General features: G+C 43.7%; 1 protein-coding gene across 2 annotated transcripts in view; it reads right to left on the bottom strand.

The window, feature by feature from the left end:
- The window catches only part of arhgap10 (Rho GTPase activating protein 10), a 275079-nt gene that overhangs the window by 137572 nt on the left and 119343 nt on the right, over positions 1-18164 (bottom strand). For both annotated transcript variants that reach the window (XM_055158167.1, XM_055158166.1), the window contains exon 15: positions 875-959. In XM_055158167.1, coding sequence (XP_055014142.1) covers positions 875-959 — 85 coding nt within the window. The remainder of the gene's footprint in view (positions 1-874; positions 960-18164) is intronic.

Genomic DNA, 18164 nt, shown 5'->3' with positions numbered 1-18164 from the left:
TTCTGTACATAAACAAGCACAATTTGGGTTTTGGAACATCCATTACACAATAGTTATTAAATCTTACTGATTTCTTGGAGTCAGTCACAGACCAGGAACTATGAAAGTCCGACTATTGCTCCTCCCCCCGCCCGTCCTGAGAAAGCACAGGCTCCGCCCTCCAAACGTGACGTAGGCTCTGAGTGAGCCGCCCTTCCTCCGCCATCTCAGGGAGGGAGGGGGAGACAGACGTGCACCCTGATAGTGGCAGGAATAAACTTTTATTCATCATGGAGATACAGCGCGTTCGGACGAGGACTTTGAGGAGCACGAAGCTCAAGCACCGCGTCCACATCAGCTGAACATTACTGATTGGTAAAGTATTAATAAACACTAGTAGATAAACTTATTATATCGTGTTCACTGCAGTGTAGAACAATGAGCTTATGCTGTCGCTTTTGTTTAGGTGTTCATGTGGGAATTGTCAGACGATGCGGGTGGAGGTGGTGGAGCGGGGGAGGGGGCGGGTGTGAAGAGTTTTCTGCTACGTCAAACGCGTCATAGGTGTATCTGCCGCGTCCTCGTTGTTCAGCTTTAGTTCGTTGTCACGTGGGAGGGTGGCAGAAATACGCTGCAATTTATTTTAAAAACGCCAAATCAATCTAAAAAACACTTTGGCGACATATACAAGGCCCACACATCACTCATAGAAGGTAGAAAGCTCTGAAAAGTTGATTTTGCATGAGATGGGCTCTTTAAGAAATTAGGAATTTTTTTTTTTTTTTATACAAAGTCACAAATATATGTTCTTCTGGTCTAATTTGTTGATCGTGTGTGTTGTTTTTGTGATAATCTGTTTTCCTTACAGTTGCATTTGTCTATTCATACTGCTTACCTTAGATAAAGCTTTAAAGCACTAGTTATAGTTTTCACGTCCCAGTCCTCGCTCGCAGACAGATCCACATCGTTGCTCTTCTCATCTGTAAAAAAACAAAACAAAACACTGAATCAGAAACAACATCTAATCATATTTTAAACAAGACATATTGTACTTTTATCTGTTATATAATTATAATTATAATCTATGACCTAGCGTTGTAGTCAAGACCGCATAAATCGAGACCACAGGGTCCTGAGACCAGGACAAGACCAAACTTCTAAGAGTCGAGACCGAGACTTTTAAAGGACAAGACTGAGACAAGACTGAAACCATAGCCCATCGAAACCACATCAAGACCATATTTGTAATTTTTGACCTTTATTTGTATTTTAGACTTATTTTGGCACATTTATATCAATGTTTTTATGAATCTATCTCCATTTTATCACTCGTCGAGCGTCAGACCTCGAGACCAAACCAAGACCTAGTCTGAGCACCTTCAAGACCGAGACGAGACCGAGTCCAAGCGTTTACAAGACCAAAACAAGACCAAGTCCAAGCGCTTACAAGACCGAGACAAGACCGAGCCCAAGCACCTTCAAGACCAAGACAAGACTGAGTCCAAGCAACTTCAAGATCGAGACAAGACTAAGTCGAAGCGTCTTCAAGACCGAGACGAGACCAAGTCCAAGCGCTTACAAGACCGAGACAAGACTGAGTCCAAGCAACTTCAAGATCGAGACAAGACCGATTTCAAATGTGGACTTGACTTACTACCGCAAACAGAGCTCGCCGGAAGTTGTCATCGCATGTTTCCAAACGTCTTCCTGGTTTGTGACGTAAGCCGACTTCTTCTCTCAAACAGAAAACACTCTGTTCCACCTTGTGATGTCATGTGGTAATACAGGAAGTGCTCCACTGTGCTGTTAAACTCTATACACTAGAAAAACTAGAAAAATTTTGAGGATTTTTGACCTGGATTTACTCATCTCTATTAAACTAAAAATAAAAGGAACGTGAAAAAACTATCGCTTCATGACATCACAAGGTGGAACAGAGAATTTTGAGCTTTGGAGATGTAGAAAAACTAATAATACAGGATTACTTAAACGTGTGTGAGTGAAACGAAACAACTCCAGGCATGTTTTTGAGGAGGTAATAATACTCCAGCCTGTCTTAAAGCTCACAAGAGTCAATTTTGCGTAATGTGGGACCTTTAAGACAAGACAGACCTTTATTTGTTCCACACCGGGGGAAATTACACTAAATAACATTATTATAATTCACAAGTGGCATCCTGGAAAGCCCAAACATGTAATATAAATATGTAACTTGTAATTATCCAGATGAGGACAAAAGCAGTGGCAGCAGCCTGGGGGGGGTTTGCATCGGGCCCCAGCGGACTTTTGACGGAAGTTACAGCTTGTGTTCCTTCGCTACTCATTACAACTTTAATTAATCCCTTACTACTCGACCGTCTCCATGGGGACGGGGGAGCCGTGTTGTGCTTGAACAGAGAAGAGGGGAGGGTAGCAATGTTAAGTAACCTCCGATGAATAACAAGGCGCGAGTGTGAGCCGAAAGTGCTTGAATTCAATAAGGAGTAGCGAGGTGAAAGACTGGAGTTCATAGGAGACGGAGCTTCTCGATCGGGTTTCGACGCTGATGTTAAAGACGCGGTTTCGGAGCTTTCTACCGTGTTATAACGTCGTTCGCTACTCAAAACCATGGTTCAAGAGGCTTTATATGTCATCCATGAGTGTTTGAGTAATTTAATGATCTCTCCCGGGTCGTATTTGAACCGATTTAACTAGGGCTGGGTATCATTAAGAAGTTGCCGATACGATACATACCTCGATACACAGGCAAGGCAAGGCAGGTTTATTTGTACAGCACAATTCGTACACAAATTCAAAGTGCTTTACAGAATAAGAAATACATTAAAATCATAATAAAAACAAATCAAAACATAAACAATCATGAAGATTAAAATGAAAAAAGAGGGACATAAATTGGAGAGAAGAGTGCGGAATGAAAAACCTTTCAGTTATTTGCACAGTTAAACAGAAATGTTTTGAGTCTGGATTTAAACAGCGTCACAGAAGAGTCTGTCTCACATGTTCAGACTGTTCCAGGTTTTAGCTGCATGAACCTGAAACTCTGACTCCCCTTGTTTAGTCGTGACTCTGGGCACCAGCAGGAGGCTGGTCCCTGAGCTCCTCAGAGTGTGAGATGGTTCATATGACACTAACATGTCACAGATGGACTTTGGTGCTCGGCCGTGGAGACACTTGTACAAACAGAGCTGCTTTAAAGTCTCTGAGCCACAGGAGCCAGTGCAGAGACCTGAGCACAGGCCATGATACGATACATATCTCGATACAGTGCACTTTTGATTCAATACGATATATTTCAAATCGATTTGATACGGCTAAATCATGGCCGTGATATTAAAAGTCTTTGTTAAACCACTTCTTGTGCACAGCTCATATGAAACACAAACATTTTAATCCTCAAAACAGTAAAAATGTCAAATGTGTCGCATAAATGAGTTTCCTTTCACTAAACAAGCAACAAAACTGTAGCACTGTAACAAAATAATTTAGTAAAACACACCTAAAAATACTCTTGGCGATATATCGATACAGCAGCCCATGATATCGATACTGTATCATCACATTAAACGATACGATATATCGATATCCCGATATTTTTGCACACCCCTAGTTTTAACGATTCAAACATCCACGACGTGACAATTCTCCATAAACATACAAAGCGGGATACAAAAAACATACACTACAGCTTAACAAATCTGACGCAACGTGCAGTAGTTTCATTAGAAATTCATCTGTAATGTGGTAGCGCTCTGAAGGGGGAGTGACTTAACATGGAGAGCAAAAGGGAGGGGAGTCTGTGTTCGTGAGTTTTTGCAGAGATTTTAGGCTTAAATAAAACAAGATGGATTATATATTGTAGTTAGGACTGGGTATCGTTCAGAAGTTGCCGATACGATACATACCTCGGTACTTTTGATTCGATATGATATATTTCAAATCGATTCGATACGGTTCAATAAAAAATAATGGCTAAAAAATCATGGCTGTGATACTAAAAGTCTTTGTTAAACCACTTCTTGTGCAAAGTTCATATGAAACACAAACATTTTAATCATCAAAACAGTGAAAATATCAAATGTGTCGCATAAACAAGTTTCCTTTCCAAAACTGTAGCACCGTAACAAAATAACTGAATAAAATATACCAATAAATACTCTTGGTGATATATCGATACAGCAGCCCACGATATAAATACTGCATCATCACATTAAATGATACGATATATATTTTGATATTTTTGCACAATCTAATTGTAGTAAAAAAACATTTTAACTCTATTTAAGTACCGTATTTTCCGGGCTATTAGTCGCTCTGGATTATAAGACGCACTGTCATTAAATGGTCTATTTTTGAACTTTTTTCACAAATAAACCGCACCGGACTTTAAATGAAACACAACAGTGTGATGGGTGAGTGGTTTTGTTTGTTTGTTCGTTCACGGTGACTCTGGGCTTTGTTCAGTTGTGGCGTGTAGGGAGGGTGTGTCTGGGACCAACGGATTGTCGGCGTGTTCGCAGTGACTCAGTTGTTCAGTCGTGTCTAGAAGCGGCACATTGCGCTCGCTTTTTCGGTTCGTTCCTCCGTTCCGTTCCTCGTCGGCGTGGAGTGATGAGTGTGTCTGTGGGTGTTTTTCGCTGTGCAGTCGTCATCTGCGCTGTGTGTGTTTGTAGTTTACTGAAGTCGTGCTGGGACACCCAAGTGGATTCGTGTATAGGGCGCTCTGGATTGCGGAGCGCTGTCATTTTTTGATGGTGTTGGAGGCTTATTAAGAGCGCGTCCAATAGCCCGGAAAATAAGGTACATAAAAATTTTTGCAATATATCGATATTAAACAGAAAATACACTTGCAACTCACAATTTCAGGGAAAAATTATTTAAAAAATGGTAAATGTCACATTTTTCTATAGCGCTTTTCCACCTCCAAGGCACTCAAAGCGCTTTACAACAAGGAACCACTCGCCCCTTCACACACCAGTGTACGCAGACACTGTGGGCGAGGTGGGTTAAGTGTTTTGCCCAAGGACACAACGACAGCGTTTATCTGTGGGAGCTGGAATCACACCAGCCGACCTGTGGGTCAGTGGATGTGGCCGCTCAACCTGCGATGCTTATGTCGAGACTGGGATTCAAACCCCCAACGTGGGCGAATCAGTGGGCGAATGCTCTACTGAGCTCCTGCTCTTATATTTATATCTAAAGTCACAGTTAAAGGTCGACTGTGTAACTTTTCGGTTGGGGGTCTGTCTCTGCTTGTTTCTATATAAGATATGTCATTACTCTGCTTAGAATGTTCCACAGTACGACATTAAACAGCTCTACCTTAAGACCGTTTATACTTCTGCGTGGACTCAACCCACACTGCCGCCATCTCAATCGCCGTCGTTTTTGATTTATGGATCTGCGTCGAGGTCTATGCACCACGAAGTAATTCACCTCCACAATGCTAGAAGGTGAGGATTTTAAAATGGCATTTGCGGAGAAACGTAAATGTCTGTAGAGAGGACGTAGAGAGGACCAATCACAGCCCTCGTTGTCTGCGTCGCTTTCCCTCACTGTCTGCGTCGGTTTGACACGTAGTTACAAAATTTGACGATTTGACGCACGACCATGAATTGGGCTTTAGATTTATTCAATCAAATGTGGTTTTATAGCTCAAAAATACCCAGAAAAACAGGTATTCGCCTCTCCACAGATCTGACCTGTAACTTGGTCTGGTTTGGTCTCCATGAAGATAGAAAGGTTTAATAATCTGTGTATCATTTGCTCATTTGTTTTTCAATATAAAAACAAAAATAAGAAAATTAAAAAAGACTATTTTCTTCATTATTTGACTCCAAAACCAAAATGAAAAAACAGACAATGATTCAGTTTTTTCAGTTTTCGATTTTGCGTTTAAATGAATAATGAAAAAACGGATAACGACCGTTTCCCGTTTTCGTGAGTTAAACTGTGATGCTGGACTTTTGCACTGCATATAAACTGATCCAAGACTGAATCAGGACTAAAACAGGACTAAACCATTTTCAATCCTGGTCTGGTCGGGTCTCAGTCCTGGTCTCAATCACAGTCTAGTCCCGGCCTCAGTCCCGGCCTGGTCCCGGGTCTGGTCCCAATCTCAGTCCTGGTTTCAATCACGGTCTGGTCCCGGTCTCAGTCCTGGTTTCAGTCCCGGCCTCGAAACCAGTCTCAGTCACAGTCTCAATCACGGTCTGGTCCTGGTCTCAGTCCCGGTCTTAGTCCCGGTCTCAATCACGGTCTGGTCCTGGTCTCAGTCCCGGTCTTAGTCCCGGTCTCAATCACGGTCTGGTCCTGGTTTGGTCCCAGTCTTAGTCCCGGTCTCAATCACGGTCTAGTCCCGGCCTCGGTCCCGGCCTCAATCACGCTCTCAGTCATGGTCTCAGTCCCGGTCTCAATCCCGGTCTCAGTCCGGGCCTCAGTCCCGGTCTGAATCACGGTCTCAATCACGGTCTGGTCCCGGCCTCAGTCCTGGCCTCAGTCCCGGCCTCAATCACGGTCTGGTCCCGATCTCAGTCCCGGCCTCAGTCCCGGCCTCAATCACGGTCTCAATCACGGTCTGGTCCTGATCTCAGTCCCGGTCTCAATCACGGTCTGGTCCCGATCTCAGTCCCAGCCTCAGTCCCGGCCTCAGTCCCGGTCTCAATCACGGTCTCAATCACGGTCTGGTCCCGATCTCAGTCCCGGTCTCAATCACGGCCTCAGTGGTCCCGGCCTCAGTCCGGCCTCAGTCCCGGCCTCAGTCCCGGCCTCAGTCCTGATCTCAGTCCCGGTCTTAATCCTGGTCCTGGTCTATTTGGTTTTGGAGACAAATAACGAAGAAAATCGAGGAAAAACATTTGACGAACCCAAAAAAAACACATTTCAAATCTGAGTTACAATAAAACGCGGAAGCTTCTACGTTTTAGTACAATACACTAAAAATGCTTCTTATTAAATTATTTGTCTGCTCCCTGTAGAGGAGAATGAATGAATGAAATCTCCCACAATGCAACAGGTCTGATCTCTGTGTAATTCCATCTTTATGAAGCGAACGCACCAGCTCAGCATCTATAGGACCTCACACAACCCACACAGGTCAGAGCCGAGCGCCGACTTCCTGTGGACGGTTTTAGGCCTGACATTTAATCAGAGCGGCTTCCTTTGTTTTCACTGTAACACGATGGGCCCCTGCTCCTCGTGTTTAGTATCAGTCTGTCCTCCTGCGCTGGACCGCAGCCATGTCAGTGGGTGAGACCAGAGAGAGGAAGAGGAGGAAGAAGAAGAGGAGGAGTGGGAGGGATTTCGCAGGGTCACTTTTAAAGGTCCGGTATTACGCAATAGTAACTCCTGTGAGATTTAAGGCGTGTTAGATAGAATGTTGTTTCCTCATCCGAAACAGACTTTTTTTTGGACTATAGGCGAGTTTCATTGTTGACAAAAGCGCGCGTTGCATGCTGGGAATTATTTTGGTCGGCGGCAAGAAACACTAATTCAACATGACGGACGGAGCGAGAAAAGCACGTAAAGGGGATTGATCCCGGTTATTTATCCACTCTAACGGCAGAGGACCCAAGACCATTTGACCAGAAATTGGTCATAAGCATCGATGGACGACAAATCACCCTTTTCAACCCCGACAAAAGCCTGGACCAAACTAAATTTCTGGTCAGAATCGCCAACTACCTGGACAAATATTCACTTGGGCGATATTCACAATGACTTGGTGGAAACTCCTGGGCCATTCACAGCAGAAAAGATGAAAACCTCCAAGAGTCTCGATGTGTTGTTGAACTTGTTGGAGTCCACAGTTTGTTAGGATCTTCTACGTTTGCTCTGCGGATGTTTGAAAGCCGTTTAATTCACCGTTAGCGGTTCTTTTCACTCGAATCCGTGTATCATTCGTTCATTCGTTTTACGTTCCGTTTACGTGACTTCCGTGACTGCGATGCCGGACTTTTGCACCGCGTACGGACTGAACCAGGACGGATCCAGGTCCGAGACCAGACCGAGACCAGAGCGGGACTGAGACCGGGACCAGACAGGGACCAGAGCGGGACCAGGGCGGACTCCGAGCTCTGACTCCGAGCCTCCAGCTCGAGCCTCTCACGGGGTCTCAGTCGGTCTGGTCTGGTCTGGTCTCCAGTCTCAGTCTGGTCCCGGTCTGGTCCCGGACCTGGTCCATTTGAACCAAAAGCTCTTAGTTCGATTCATTTTCGTTGGTGTGAAAGCATCAATCGGATGCTTTGCACCACCTCGGAACCAGCCGCGGTTCTTGAGCACGGAGAACCAGAGCAGCTCTGTCCCGGTCTCAGTCCCGTCCTGATTCAGTCCGTATGCGGTGCAAAAGTCCGGCATCGCAGTCACGGAAGTCACATAAACGGGAAACGGCCGTTATCCGTTTTTTCCATTCGTCATTTAAACACAAAATCGAAAACTGAAAAAACGAATCGTTATCCGTTTTTTCATTTTGGTTTTGGAGACAAATAACGAATAAAACTCTTGTTATTTCGTTTTCTTATTTTTGGTTTTATATTGAAAAACGAATGAACGAATGATACACGGATTCACTCAGAATATGAAAAAGACATTTTCCTTCTTCCGTGCTTCTATTTGTGCATCCGATAATGCAGCAGGAATTTACCATTATCGGGGATAAATACGCGAGGTTACGCACTGTGTTTGACGCTACCGTGTTTTTTGCCTCCGACCAAAATATTTCCCAGCAGCAACGCAGGCTTTTAATAACAATGACGTCAGCTGAAACTCGCCTATAAGTCGCACTTTTTTCATGGTTTGGGTGTTTCCTGAGACTTACTGTATTTTCCGGGACATTAGACGTGCTCTTAGGCCTCCAACCGCATCAAAAAACAACCGCGCGCCAACAATCCACCGAGCGCACACACACTGAACACGAGTCACTCCACTCCGGGTGCACTGCCACAGAACACAGACCTTCAATAACCTAGACAATAACAGTGCGTCTTATAATCCAGAACACCTAATAGTGCGGAAAATACGGTATATATTAAAATTTTCACACTGAAGCGGTGAGAGGTTCTAGTCTTGTGTGTGAGTATCTGCTGCTCCTGTTCCTCCTGTACCACTGTCACTTGGCTCTACTGCGCATGTCTCCTGCAGAAAGAGCCTCTGTCCTGTCTGTATCATGTCAGTCGCACCATTACTTCTGCACCACTGAAGATTTTAAATTTAAACAAACTTATAGAGACGACTGAGAAGACTGAACACGAATGCCCCCAAAAAGAAAATCATATTTTGCAGATTACAAACTGCAAGTAGCAAAATCTGCAGCCGGAAACAGTAATCTTTAAGAAATCATCCCGAGTTTGCAGCGAACATTTTGTATGTGGAGCACCAACAAAACAAAATCCTGTTTGTTAATGGAGAGGAGCAGAAGACAAACAGACTGAGCTGCACTTTCTTGTTCTTGTGGTTTTACAGCAACATCACGTCTTGGTCTCTTTGCAGTGGAAGGTGTTTCTTGGTGAGCAGTTGGTGCCTTTCACTTTGGCGTTGACTTTTTAAATTCGTAACCAAGATGGAGCAAGGTATCGGGCTTTTGCTTTGATGTCGTTCCACATACAAAATGTTCACTGCAAACTCGGGCTGATTAAGGCAGCCAAAGGTTTCTTTTTTCATCCTTCATGTGGATCGATCCTGCCCATCGCCTTCACCTTTCACTATTTTTCAATTCCGTTGGGAAGAGAAACAGTTTGAACAGAGGTTTGCAGTCACACACATCTGATTCCCTTTTGCATTTATGAAGTTTGCAAACTTCCAAAGCCCATTTCTCGAGCCATTTTTCCGCTATTAGGATCCAACAACCACACAATTACAATGTACAAATCCCATAACTAAAATATGACAATATCAGAACCAGAAACAAAAGCGACATGGTTCAAAAGACTTGAAAAGATTGACTTTACATATATTTAATAAAACGTAAAAATGCATGGAAAACAAAACTTAATACCCACTTTTTTAGCAACAATTGGCACCGATTTTACATTTTTACAGTGAAAATGTCAACACAATTGTCGCTCTTACAAAAAATAATTTAGTAAAAAACTAAAAATACTCTTACGCGGTATATCAATACTGTATCATTAAATTAAACTATAGGTCCAGTCAAGTGGTAACGGAGGGAAACAGGGGCAGATTTTTGACATTCAAATGTCTCTTATTCAGAAACTAGAGGGACTATTGAAATAAGTAAAGTATCAGAATGTAGGAAAGAGTTACACTCCAACAGGGTCAAGTTAAACCTGTGATATTCTTTCAAGTTGTTGACAAAAAATTTAAAAACTCATGTCGGTAACGGAGGGAATGAAATATGCAGCACTTTTTGGGCAATAAATCCAAACAGTGATAACTCTTGGTTCTCACTTACATATCCTTAACAAACTGGTTTGAATATTTGCTTCATATAGTTTTCTACCATATGGTACAAGATTAGGTTGAAAATCCTCTTACTTTTTGAGTCATGAGATTTTTTATTAAGAAAGGTCATGGTAACGGAGGGAAAAGTAACGGAGGGAAAATTGTGCAAACAAGTAGAAGGTGCAGGATTTTACATAATTTGTCAACTTTTTTCTTCTGAAAACTTTAATATTACTTCAAAATGAAAGGAAACTATTTCTGTAAAATATGTCAGTCCTTCCAAGCAAATTTTTATCATTTTAAATACTTTTTTTTTTTTTAAATCATGTCCCTTCATCAACAGTTCAAAGATGGAATAACACAAGATATGATGAAATACATCCATTTATTTACATGATTTGCAGGTCTTTGAAATTTGGGAAATAATTTTTGTTCCATGTTTCATACATGGTCTGTTTAAAACGTATGGAACTTTAGAACCAAAAATGGTACAGAAAAAAGGTCAACAGTTTCATAAACTAGAGTACATATGTATCTGTTCAATACATTTTTATATCAGATGCATTAACTTGAATTTTTGGCCTTGTTGTTTACTTCTGCTTGATCAGGCCCCTATACAAGACATGGATTTTTCAAAATTTTTGCACACTCCGAGTTGAAAATGTTTTACTTTGGGTGAAAAGTGGACAGACAGCACAACTCTACACTTCTTTTCACTCCTTTTTATTCACACTGACGTAGGAATGAATGAATGAAACAAATTTTTAAAAAAAATGAAATGAAGCGCCAAAACGACAAACAAAAACACTCACATGAACAATCAGTAGCATGTAGTTTCTAAAGTTACTCGTCGAAGTGTATGAGCCGCCTCTGCGTGCATTTTCAAACGCGCCGAATTTCCCAGTCATTTAGAATACAGAGTAAAAGACATTGTGCTCTTGAAGAACTTCTCACTAAGGTAAAAGGTATTACATTTGCAGAAAGAAGTGTGCCTCCAACACCAGAGCCTGCGAACTGTTCTCTGAGTGATAATGAAGTTCCCAGCATGATTCTGCAGATTATAAGAGACGCTGGAAATATTTGGCAGAGGAGAAAGTTGGGCTCGCACGTAGACGGGACTTTGTTGAGATTCAAAACACACAACTGTAAGTGAGCTAGTGTCTGTGAGAGGAGGGAGAGAGAGAGGAGAGAGGAGAGAGGGCAGGGAGGGAGCAGAGAAGAAGGAGGAGGAGGAGGCGAGACAAAGGAATGAGGGATGAGATGAGGGAAGGAGAGGAGAGAAGAGAGGAGAGAGGAGAGAGGAAGGGAGAGGAGGCCATGAGCGAGGAGGAGGCGAGACAAAAGAATGAGGGATGAGATGAGGGAAGGAGAGGAGAGAAGAGAGGAGAGAGGAGAGAGGAGAGAGGAGGCCATGAGCGAGGAGGAGGCGAGACAAAAGAATGAGGGATGAGATGAGGGAAGGAGAGAGGAGAGAAGAAGAGGAGAGAGGTAAGGAAAGGAAAGAGGAGAGAGGAGGCCATGGAGTGAGGAGGAGGCGAGACAAAAGAATGAGGGATGAGATGAAGGAAGGAGAGGAGAGAGGAAGGGAGAGGAGGCCATGGAGTGAGGAGGAGGCGAGACAAAAGAATGAGGGATGAGATGAAGGAAGGACAGGAGAGAGGAAGGGAGAGGAGGCCATGGAGTGAGGAGGAGGCGAGACAAAAGAATGAGGGATGAGATGAGGGAAGGAGAGAGGAGAGAAGAAGAGGAGAGAGGTAAGGAGAGGAAAGAGAAGAGAGGAGAGAGGAGGCTATGGAGTGAGGAGGAGGTGAGACAAAAGAATGAGGGATGAGATGAGGGAAGGAGAGGAGAGAAGAGAGGAGAGGAGAGAGGAGAGAGAGAGGAGCCATGAGTGAGGAGGAGGCGAGACAAAAGAATGAGGGATGAGATGAAGGAGAGAGAGAGGAGAGAGGAGAGAGGAGAGAGGAGGCCATGGAGTGAGGAGGAGGCGAGACAAAAGAATGAGGGATGAGATGAGGGAAGGAGAGGAGAGAGGAAGGAGAGGAGGCCATGGAGTGAGGAGGAGGCGAGACAAAAGAATGAGGGATGAGATGAGGGAAGGAGAGAGGAGAGAAGAAGAGGAGAGAGGTAAGGAGAGGAAAGAGAAGAGAGGAGAGAGGAGGCCATGGAGTGAGGAGGAGGCGAGACAAAAGAATGAGGGAGGAGATGAGGGAAGGAGAGGAGAGAAGAGAGGAGAGAGAGGAGAGAGGAGAGAGAGGAGGCAATGAGCGAGGAGGAGGCGAGACAAAAGAATGAGGGATGAGATGAAGGAAGGAGAGGAGAGAGGAAGGGAGAGGAGGCCATGGAGTGAGGAGGAGGCGAGACAAAAGAATGAGGGATGAGATGAAGGAAGGACAGGAGAGAGGAAGGGAGAGGAGGCCATGGAGTGAGGAGGAGGCGAGACAAAAGAATGAGGGATGAGATGAGGGAAGGAGAGAGGAGAGAAGAAGAGGAGAGAGGTAAGGAGAGGAAAGAGAAGAGAGGAGAGAGGAGGCTATGGAGTGAGGAGGAGGTGAGACAAAAGAATGAGGGATGAGATGAGGGAAGGAGAGGAGAGAGAAGAGAGGAGAGAGGAGAGAGGAGGCCATGAGCGAGGAGGAGGCGAGACAAAAGAATGAGGGATGAGATGAGGGAAGGAGAGAGGAGAGAAGAAGAGGAGAGAGGTAAGGAGAAGGAAAGAGGAAGAGAGAAAGAAGAAAGTGGAGAGAGAGAGGAGGCCAGGGAGCGAGGAGGAGGCGAGACAAGAGAACGAGGGATGAGATGAGGGAAGGAAAGAAGGGAAAGAGGTGAGGAGAGGGGAGAGGAGGCCGGGGAGCAGAGAGGAGGCGAGACAAAAGAACGAGGGATGAGATGAGGGAAGGAGAGAGGAAGAGGAGAGAGGTAAGGAGAGGATAGAGGAGAGAGGAGGCCATGGAGCGAGGAGGAGGCGAGACAAAAGAATGAGGGATAAGATGAGGGAAGGTGAGGAGAGAAGAGAGGAAGAGGAGAGAGGTAAGGAGGAGAGAGAAGAGGTAAGGAGAGAAGAGAGGAGAGAGAAGAGAGGAAGAGGAGAGAGGTAAGGAGAGGAGAGAGGAGGCCAAGGAGCGAGGAGGAGGTGAGACAAAAGAGTGAGGGAAGGAAAGAGGAGAGAGGTAAGGAGAGGAGAGAGGAGGCCAGGGAGCGAAGAGGAGGCGAGACAAAAGAACGAGGGACGAGACGATCGAAGGAGACAGAGGAGAAAAGAGGAGAGAGGGGAAAGCGGAGGGAATGAGGAGGAGGCGAAACAAAAAAAACGAGGAGGCGAAACAAAAGAACGAGGGACAAGATAAGTGAAGGAGAAGGAGGGTAAGCGGAGAGGAGAGAGGGGAGAGGGGGCCAAGGAGCAAGCAGGAGGCTAGACAAAAAAAAAGAGAGAAGGAGAGAGAAGAGAGAGAGAAGAGAGAGAGGAAAGAAGAAAGTGGAGAGAGAGAGGAGGCCAGGGAGCTAAGGAAAGAGAGGAGAGGAAAGAGGAACGAGGAGAGAAGGGAGGAGAGAGGAGGAAAGAGGAGGCCAGGGAGTGAGCAGGAGAGTAGTCCAAAGAACAAGGGACAAGATGAGCGAAGGAGAGAGGGGTAAAGAGAGAGGAGGAGGAGAGAATAGGAGGATAGATAGAAAAAAAACAGGAGAAGATGAGCGAAGGAGAGAGAAGAGAGGAGAAGGAAGAGAGAAAAGAGGAGAGAGGAGGCCCAGGTGCGAGCAGAAGGGCAGTCCAACGAAACAAGGAACAAGATGAGCTAAGGAGAGGAGAGAGGAGAGAGGAGAGAGGAAAGAGGACAGAGGAGAGAGGAGAGAGGAGAGGACAGAGAGGAGAGAGGAGAGAGGAAAGAGGACAGAGGACAGAGGAGAGAGGAGAGAGGACAGAGGAGAGAGGAGAGAGGAGGCCAGGAAGCGAGCAAGAGTCTAGACAAAAGAACGAGGGACAAGACGAGGGGAAGAGAGCCGTCCAGTTTACCCGCATGTCAGAAAAAAATAATCAAAACTTAAAAAACTACTCAAGTGTTTAAAAGAAAAGTCAAATACGAAAAGCTAAAAGTATGAGTCGTTTGCAAAAGATAAAAGAACAAGTGACAAAATGACGTATAAAGATTAAATTGTTTGGATAAAAAAAAAAAAAAAACCCGACCAGTCCTGTGTGATGTCACGTAGTACTTGAAACTGCAGTAGCCAATTCAGGCAGGATATACTCACTTTTTCACTGTTTTTGAACACCACAAAGCTGCAGATTTGCCGTTAGGTTCGCGTCAAAACGGCCGAAAATGGACCAGGAACTGCGGCGCTATTGAAATACTATTGTTTATTAGCAAAAATTAGCACTTTACAAAGATACGTTCGTCGCTGTGGGCCGACGAAATTGTGCTGAAAAGTTGGTTAAGTGGTTCGGAGGAGGAAAAGGAGAGAGAGAGATCGCAATTAAACTGTACTTAAGGCTCCGAAAGTGGAAAAGAGTTGCCGAACAAACAATAGAGTGAACGCGATCAGGTGGAAGGGAAAACCAAAAAACATTTGAATTCAGTTGGTAAAAGCTTATACTTTGATCTTTAAAAACAATTGAAATTACCTGTCCCGTCTTTACAAATATTTTTAAAGAGCAATTTAATTTTTCCGAGTAGTCGATAAATAAATAAATACAAAATAATCCTGCAGAACAAAAAGTGTAATGTGTTGGAAACGGCATTTGATGTTCTATTGATTCTTTTGTTTTGTTAGATTATACTTACGTCGTTTTCTGAAAATTGTGACTGGGACAAAATTTCGTTCACATTTTTAACTGCGTCTAAATAACTGAAGTTGAGTTGAATTGTTAACTCTGCTGTAACATCACTATGGGGGTGTTTTGCGTGCATGTACATGGCAGAAAGTTGTGGAGTTTCCAAGGTGTAGATCAGTGTTTCCCAAACTTTTTTTCTAGGACCCATATTTTAAAAGTCACAAACCTTGACTTTGAGTGCGTATACATGCACACCAGTATCCCGGTTATGATCGGGTTTTTTGAGTGTCCCGGTTTCTTCATGGTGCATGTAGGCAAGGCAAGTTTATTTGTACAGCACAATTCGTACACAAAGTAATTCAAAGTGCTTTACAGAATAAGAAATACATTAAAATCATAATAAAAACAAATCAAAACATAAATAATCATGAAGATTAAAATTTTAAAAAGAGAGACATAAATTGGAGAGAAGAGTGCGGAATGAAAACCTTTCAGTTCATTTGCACAGTTAAACAGAAATGTTTTGAGTCTGGATTTAAACAGCGTCACAGAAGAGTCTGTCTCACATGTTCAGACTGTTCCAGGTTTTAGCTGCATGAACCTGAAACTCTGACTCCCCTTGTTTAGTCGTGACTCTGGGCACCAGCAGGAGTTGGTCCCTGAGCTCCTCAGAGTGTGAGATGTTCATATGACACTAACATGTCACAGATGGACTTTGGTGCTCGGCCATGGAGACACTTGTACAAACAGAGCTGCTTTAAAGTCTCTGAGCCACAGGAGCCAGAGCAGAGACCTGAGACCAGGACTTATGTGCTCGTACTTCCTAGTTCGAGTCAGGACCCGAGCTGCAGCGTTTTGGATGTTCTGCAGCATCTCACAGCTCATTTGGAGAGACCAGTGAGCAGAACGTTACAGTATCTAATCTACTGGAGACAAACGCATGGATAAGTTTCTCCAAGTCTGATTTAGACAGTAAACCTTTGATTTTTGCTATGTTTTTTAGATGGTAAAAGGCTGCAGATGTTATTGACTTGATGTGGCTGTTAAAGTTCAAGTCTGAGTCCATTATTACCCCGAGATTTCTTGCCTGATTTGAAGGTTTTAGAGAGAGAGACTGGAGGTGATGCTGACACTGTCCCTTTGTTTCTGTGGACCAAACACTATGACTTCAGTCTTGTCAGAGTTTAGCTGGAGACCGGTTTCAGTATCCCGGTTATGAGAAACCAGGATACTGTAGTTGGTATTTTCCGATAGTAACCGGGATACTGTGGCATGTAAACGCAGTATCGCGGTTACTGCTACATGAAGTTGAGTGCACATGCGTCCAGAAGACACTTTCCAGTCTTTTCACCACAACAGTAGCGACATAAATAAAGTGACCGACAAATAAAGTGACCAAACATGAGTGAAATGACTGTAAAATAAAAAGCTGCGCACGTACAATCTGCACACGTACGACCTCGACACGATCTCCTACACGATATACGCACAGAACAGACTCACCATCATCAGCACCTCCTCTGTCACAAAAAGAACACACATAATCCACTGAGTCGCGTCCTTTAGTCCGACAGACGCAGACTGAATCAAGGAGCGAGGTGTTTTCATCCATGCGGTCTTAAGTTTAGTTTCTGTACAATGTAAACAAATGTGATCAAAGTTGAATTATATGATCAAACGGGCTGATGTGGCTCTACGGCGGTTAAGGTTTAGATGTTGTAAAGTTGAGTTTATTTATGCAGATGATTTTAATGAAGAATCTGTTGGTTTGATCTGTGCAGTGGAATTGTGGGATATGTCATAGATCTTTACTGTAGGTTAAACCTCCCGGACTTCCGACGCTAAAGGAGCTCACAGTTTGTATTTTTCCTGGTTTATTAAATTGATTTAAGTTCATTTTTGCACTTGCGCATTTATAAGATTATGTCAAGAAACCGGGATACTCCCTTTGATCATGTACACAGGGATATGAGTGTCCCGGTTTCTCAGTGCGCATGTAAACGCAGTAACCCGAATACTGACATAACCGCGATACTGATGTGCATGTATACGCTAGGGATGGGCATGATTAATCGATTAATCGATAATTGATCATTAAGAATTTCATCGATTACGTTAATTTTTATCGACAAACCGAATGTAGGTTGCTGTGCGTAGTGTGACTAAACAGGGTGTGTACATGTGTCTCTGCATCAGAAGGAGCGAGACACAAACACTCGGTCAGTCTGTAATGAACCGAAGCACAAATGTGTATTTAACGATGGTTTGTATAAGAAATTCCACGCTTTCCGTTGCGTTCGGGACAAGTGTGAGTCCATGTGCACAGTGTATAAAGCAGCACATATGTTTCTGTGTCCAGTGGGAAAAAGTTTTACCAGGTGAGAGTCGCTCAATGTGGATGACGAGGTCCCCCCCCCTCCCCCCGTACGGCTGTCCTGGTTTTGACAAACGCAAATCTGGTCACACTAACCTGTATTCACCTGAGTCATGTCTTTTAATCCGACAAAGAAATTGAACCACATCAGCGACACAAGAGCTGGAGTTTTATCTTCGCTGAGTTTATGCAAATTAGCGATGCAGTTTTAAGTTTTGTTTCTGTGAGAGTTGAACAAAACTGAATTAAACACATGATAATGTCAAACGGGCTGATGTGGCTCTAGAGTCGTTACGGTTTATATGTCGTTAAGTTGAATTTATTTATGCAGATTAGTAGTGCAGATAGTAATAATAATGATGATCATTTTAATATAAAAACGTTAATGATTAATCGATAATCGATCGTTAATTCTTCCGACGATCGATTAAGAAAATTTCATCGAATGCCCATCCCTAGTATACGCACTCAATATTTGTAATGTTTGTCACATTTGAGCATTACTGAACATTAATGAGGATATTTTATTACTGATTGACTGATTGTGTCTCTCTGAACAATTCGTATTACTCAAGTTTTAAACAAAGTGCACAGATACGTGTGCAGGTCATACGAGTGCAGAATGTACGTGTGCAGGTTTTGTGCAGCTCT

This window comes from Boleophthalmus pectinirostris, unplaced genomic scaffold (assembly GCF_026225935.1).
Source record: "Boleophthalmus pectinirostris isolate CB_2022bp ecotype Guang Dong unplaced genomic scaffold, ASM2622593v1 HiC_scaffold_22, whole genome shotgun sequence".
In the NCBI taxonomy this organism is placed as follows: Eukaryota; Metazoa; Chordata; class Actinopteri; order Gobiiformes; family Gobiidae; genus Boleophthalmus; species Boleophthalmus pectinirostris.
Note: the sequence above shows the minus strand (reverse complement) of the source record. Positions and strands in the feature narration are given on the sequence as shown.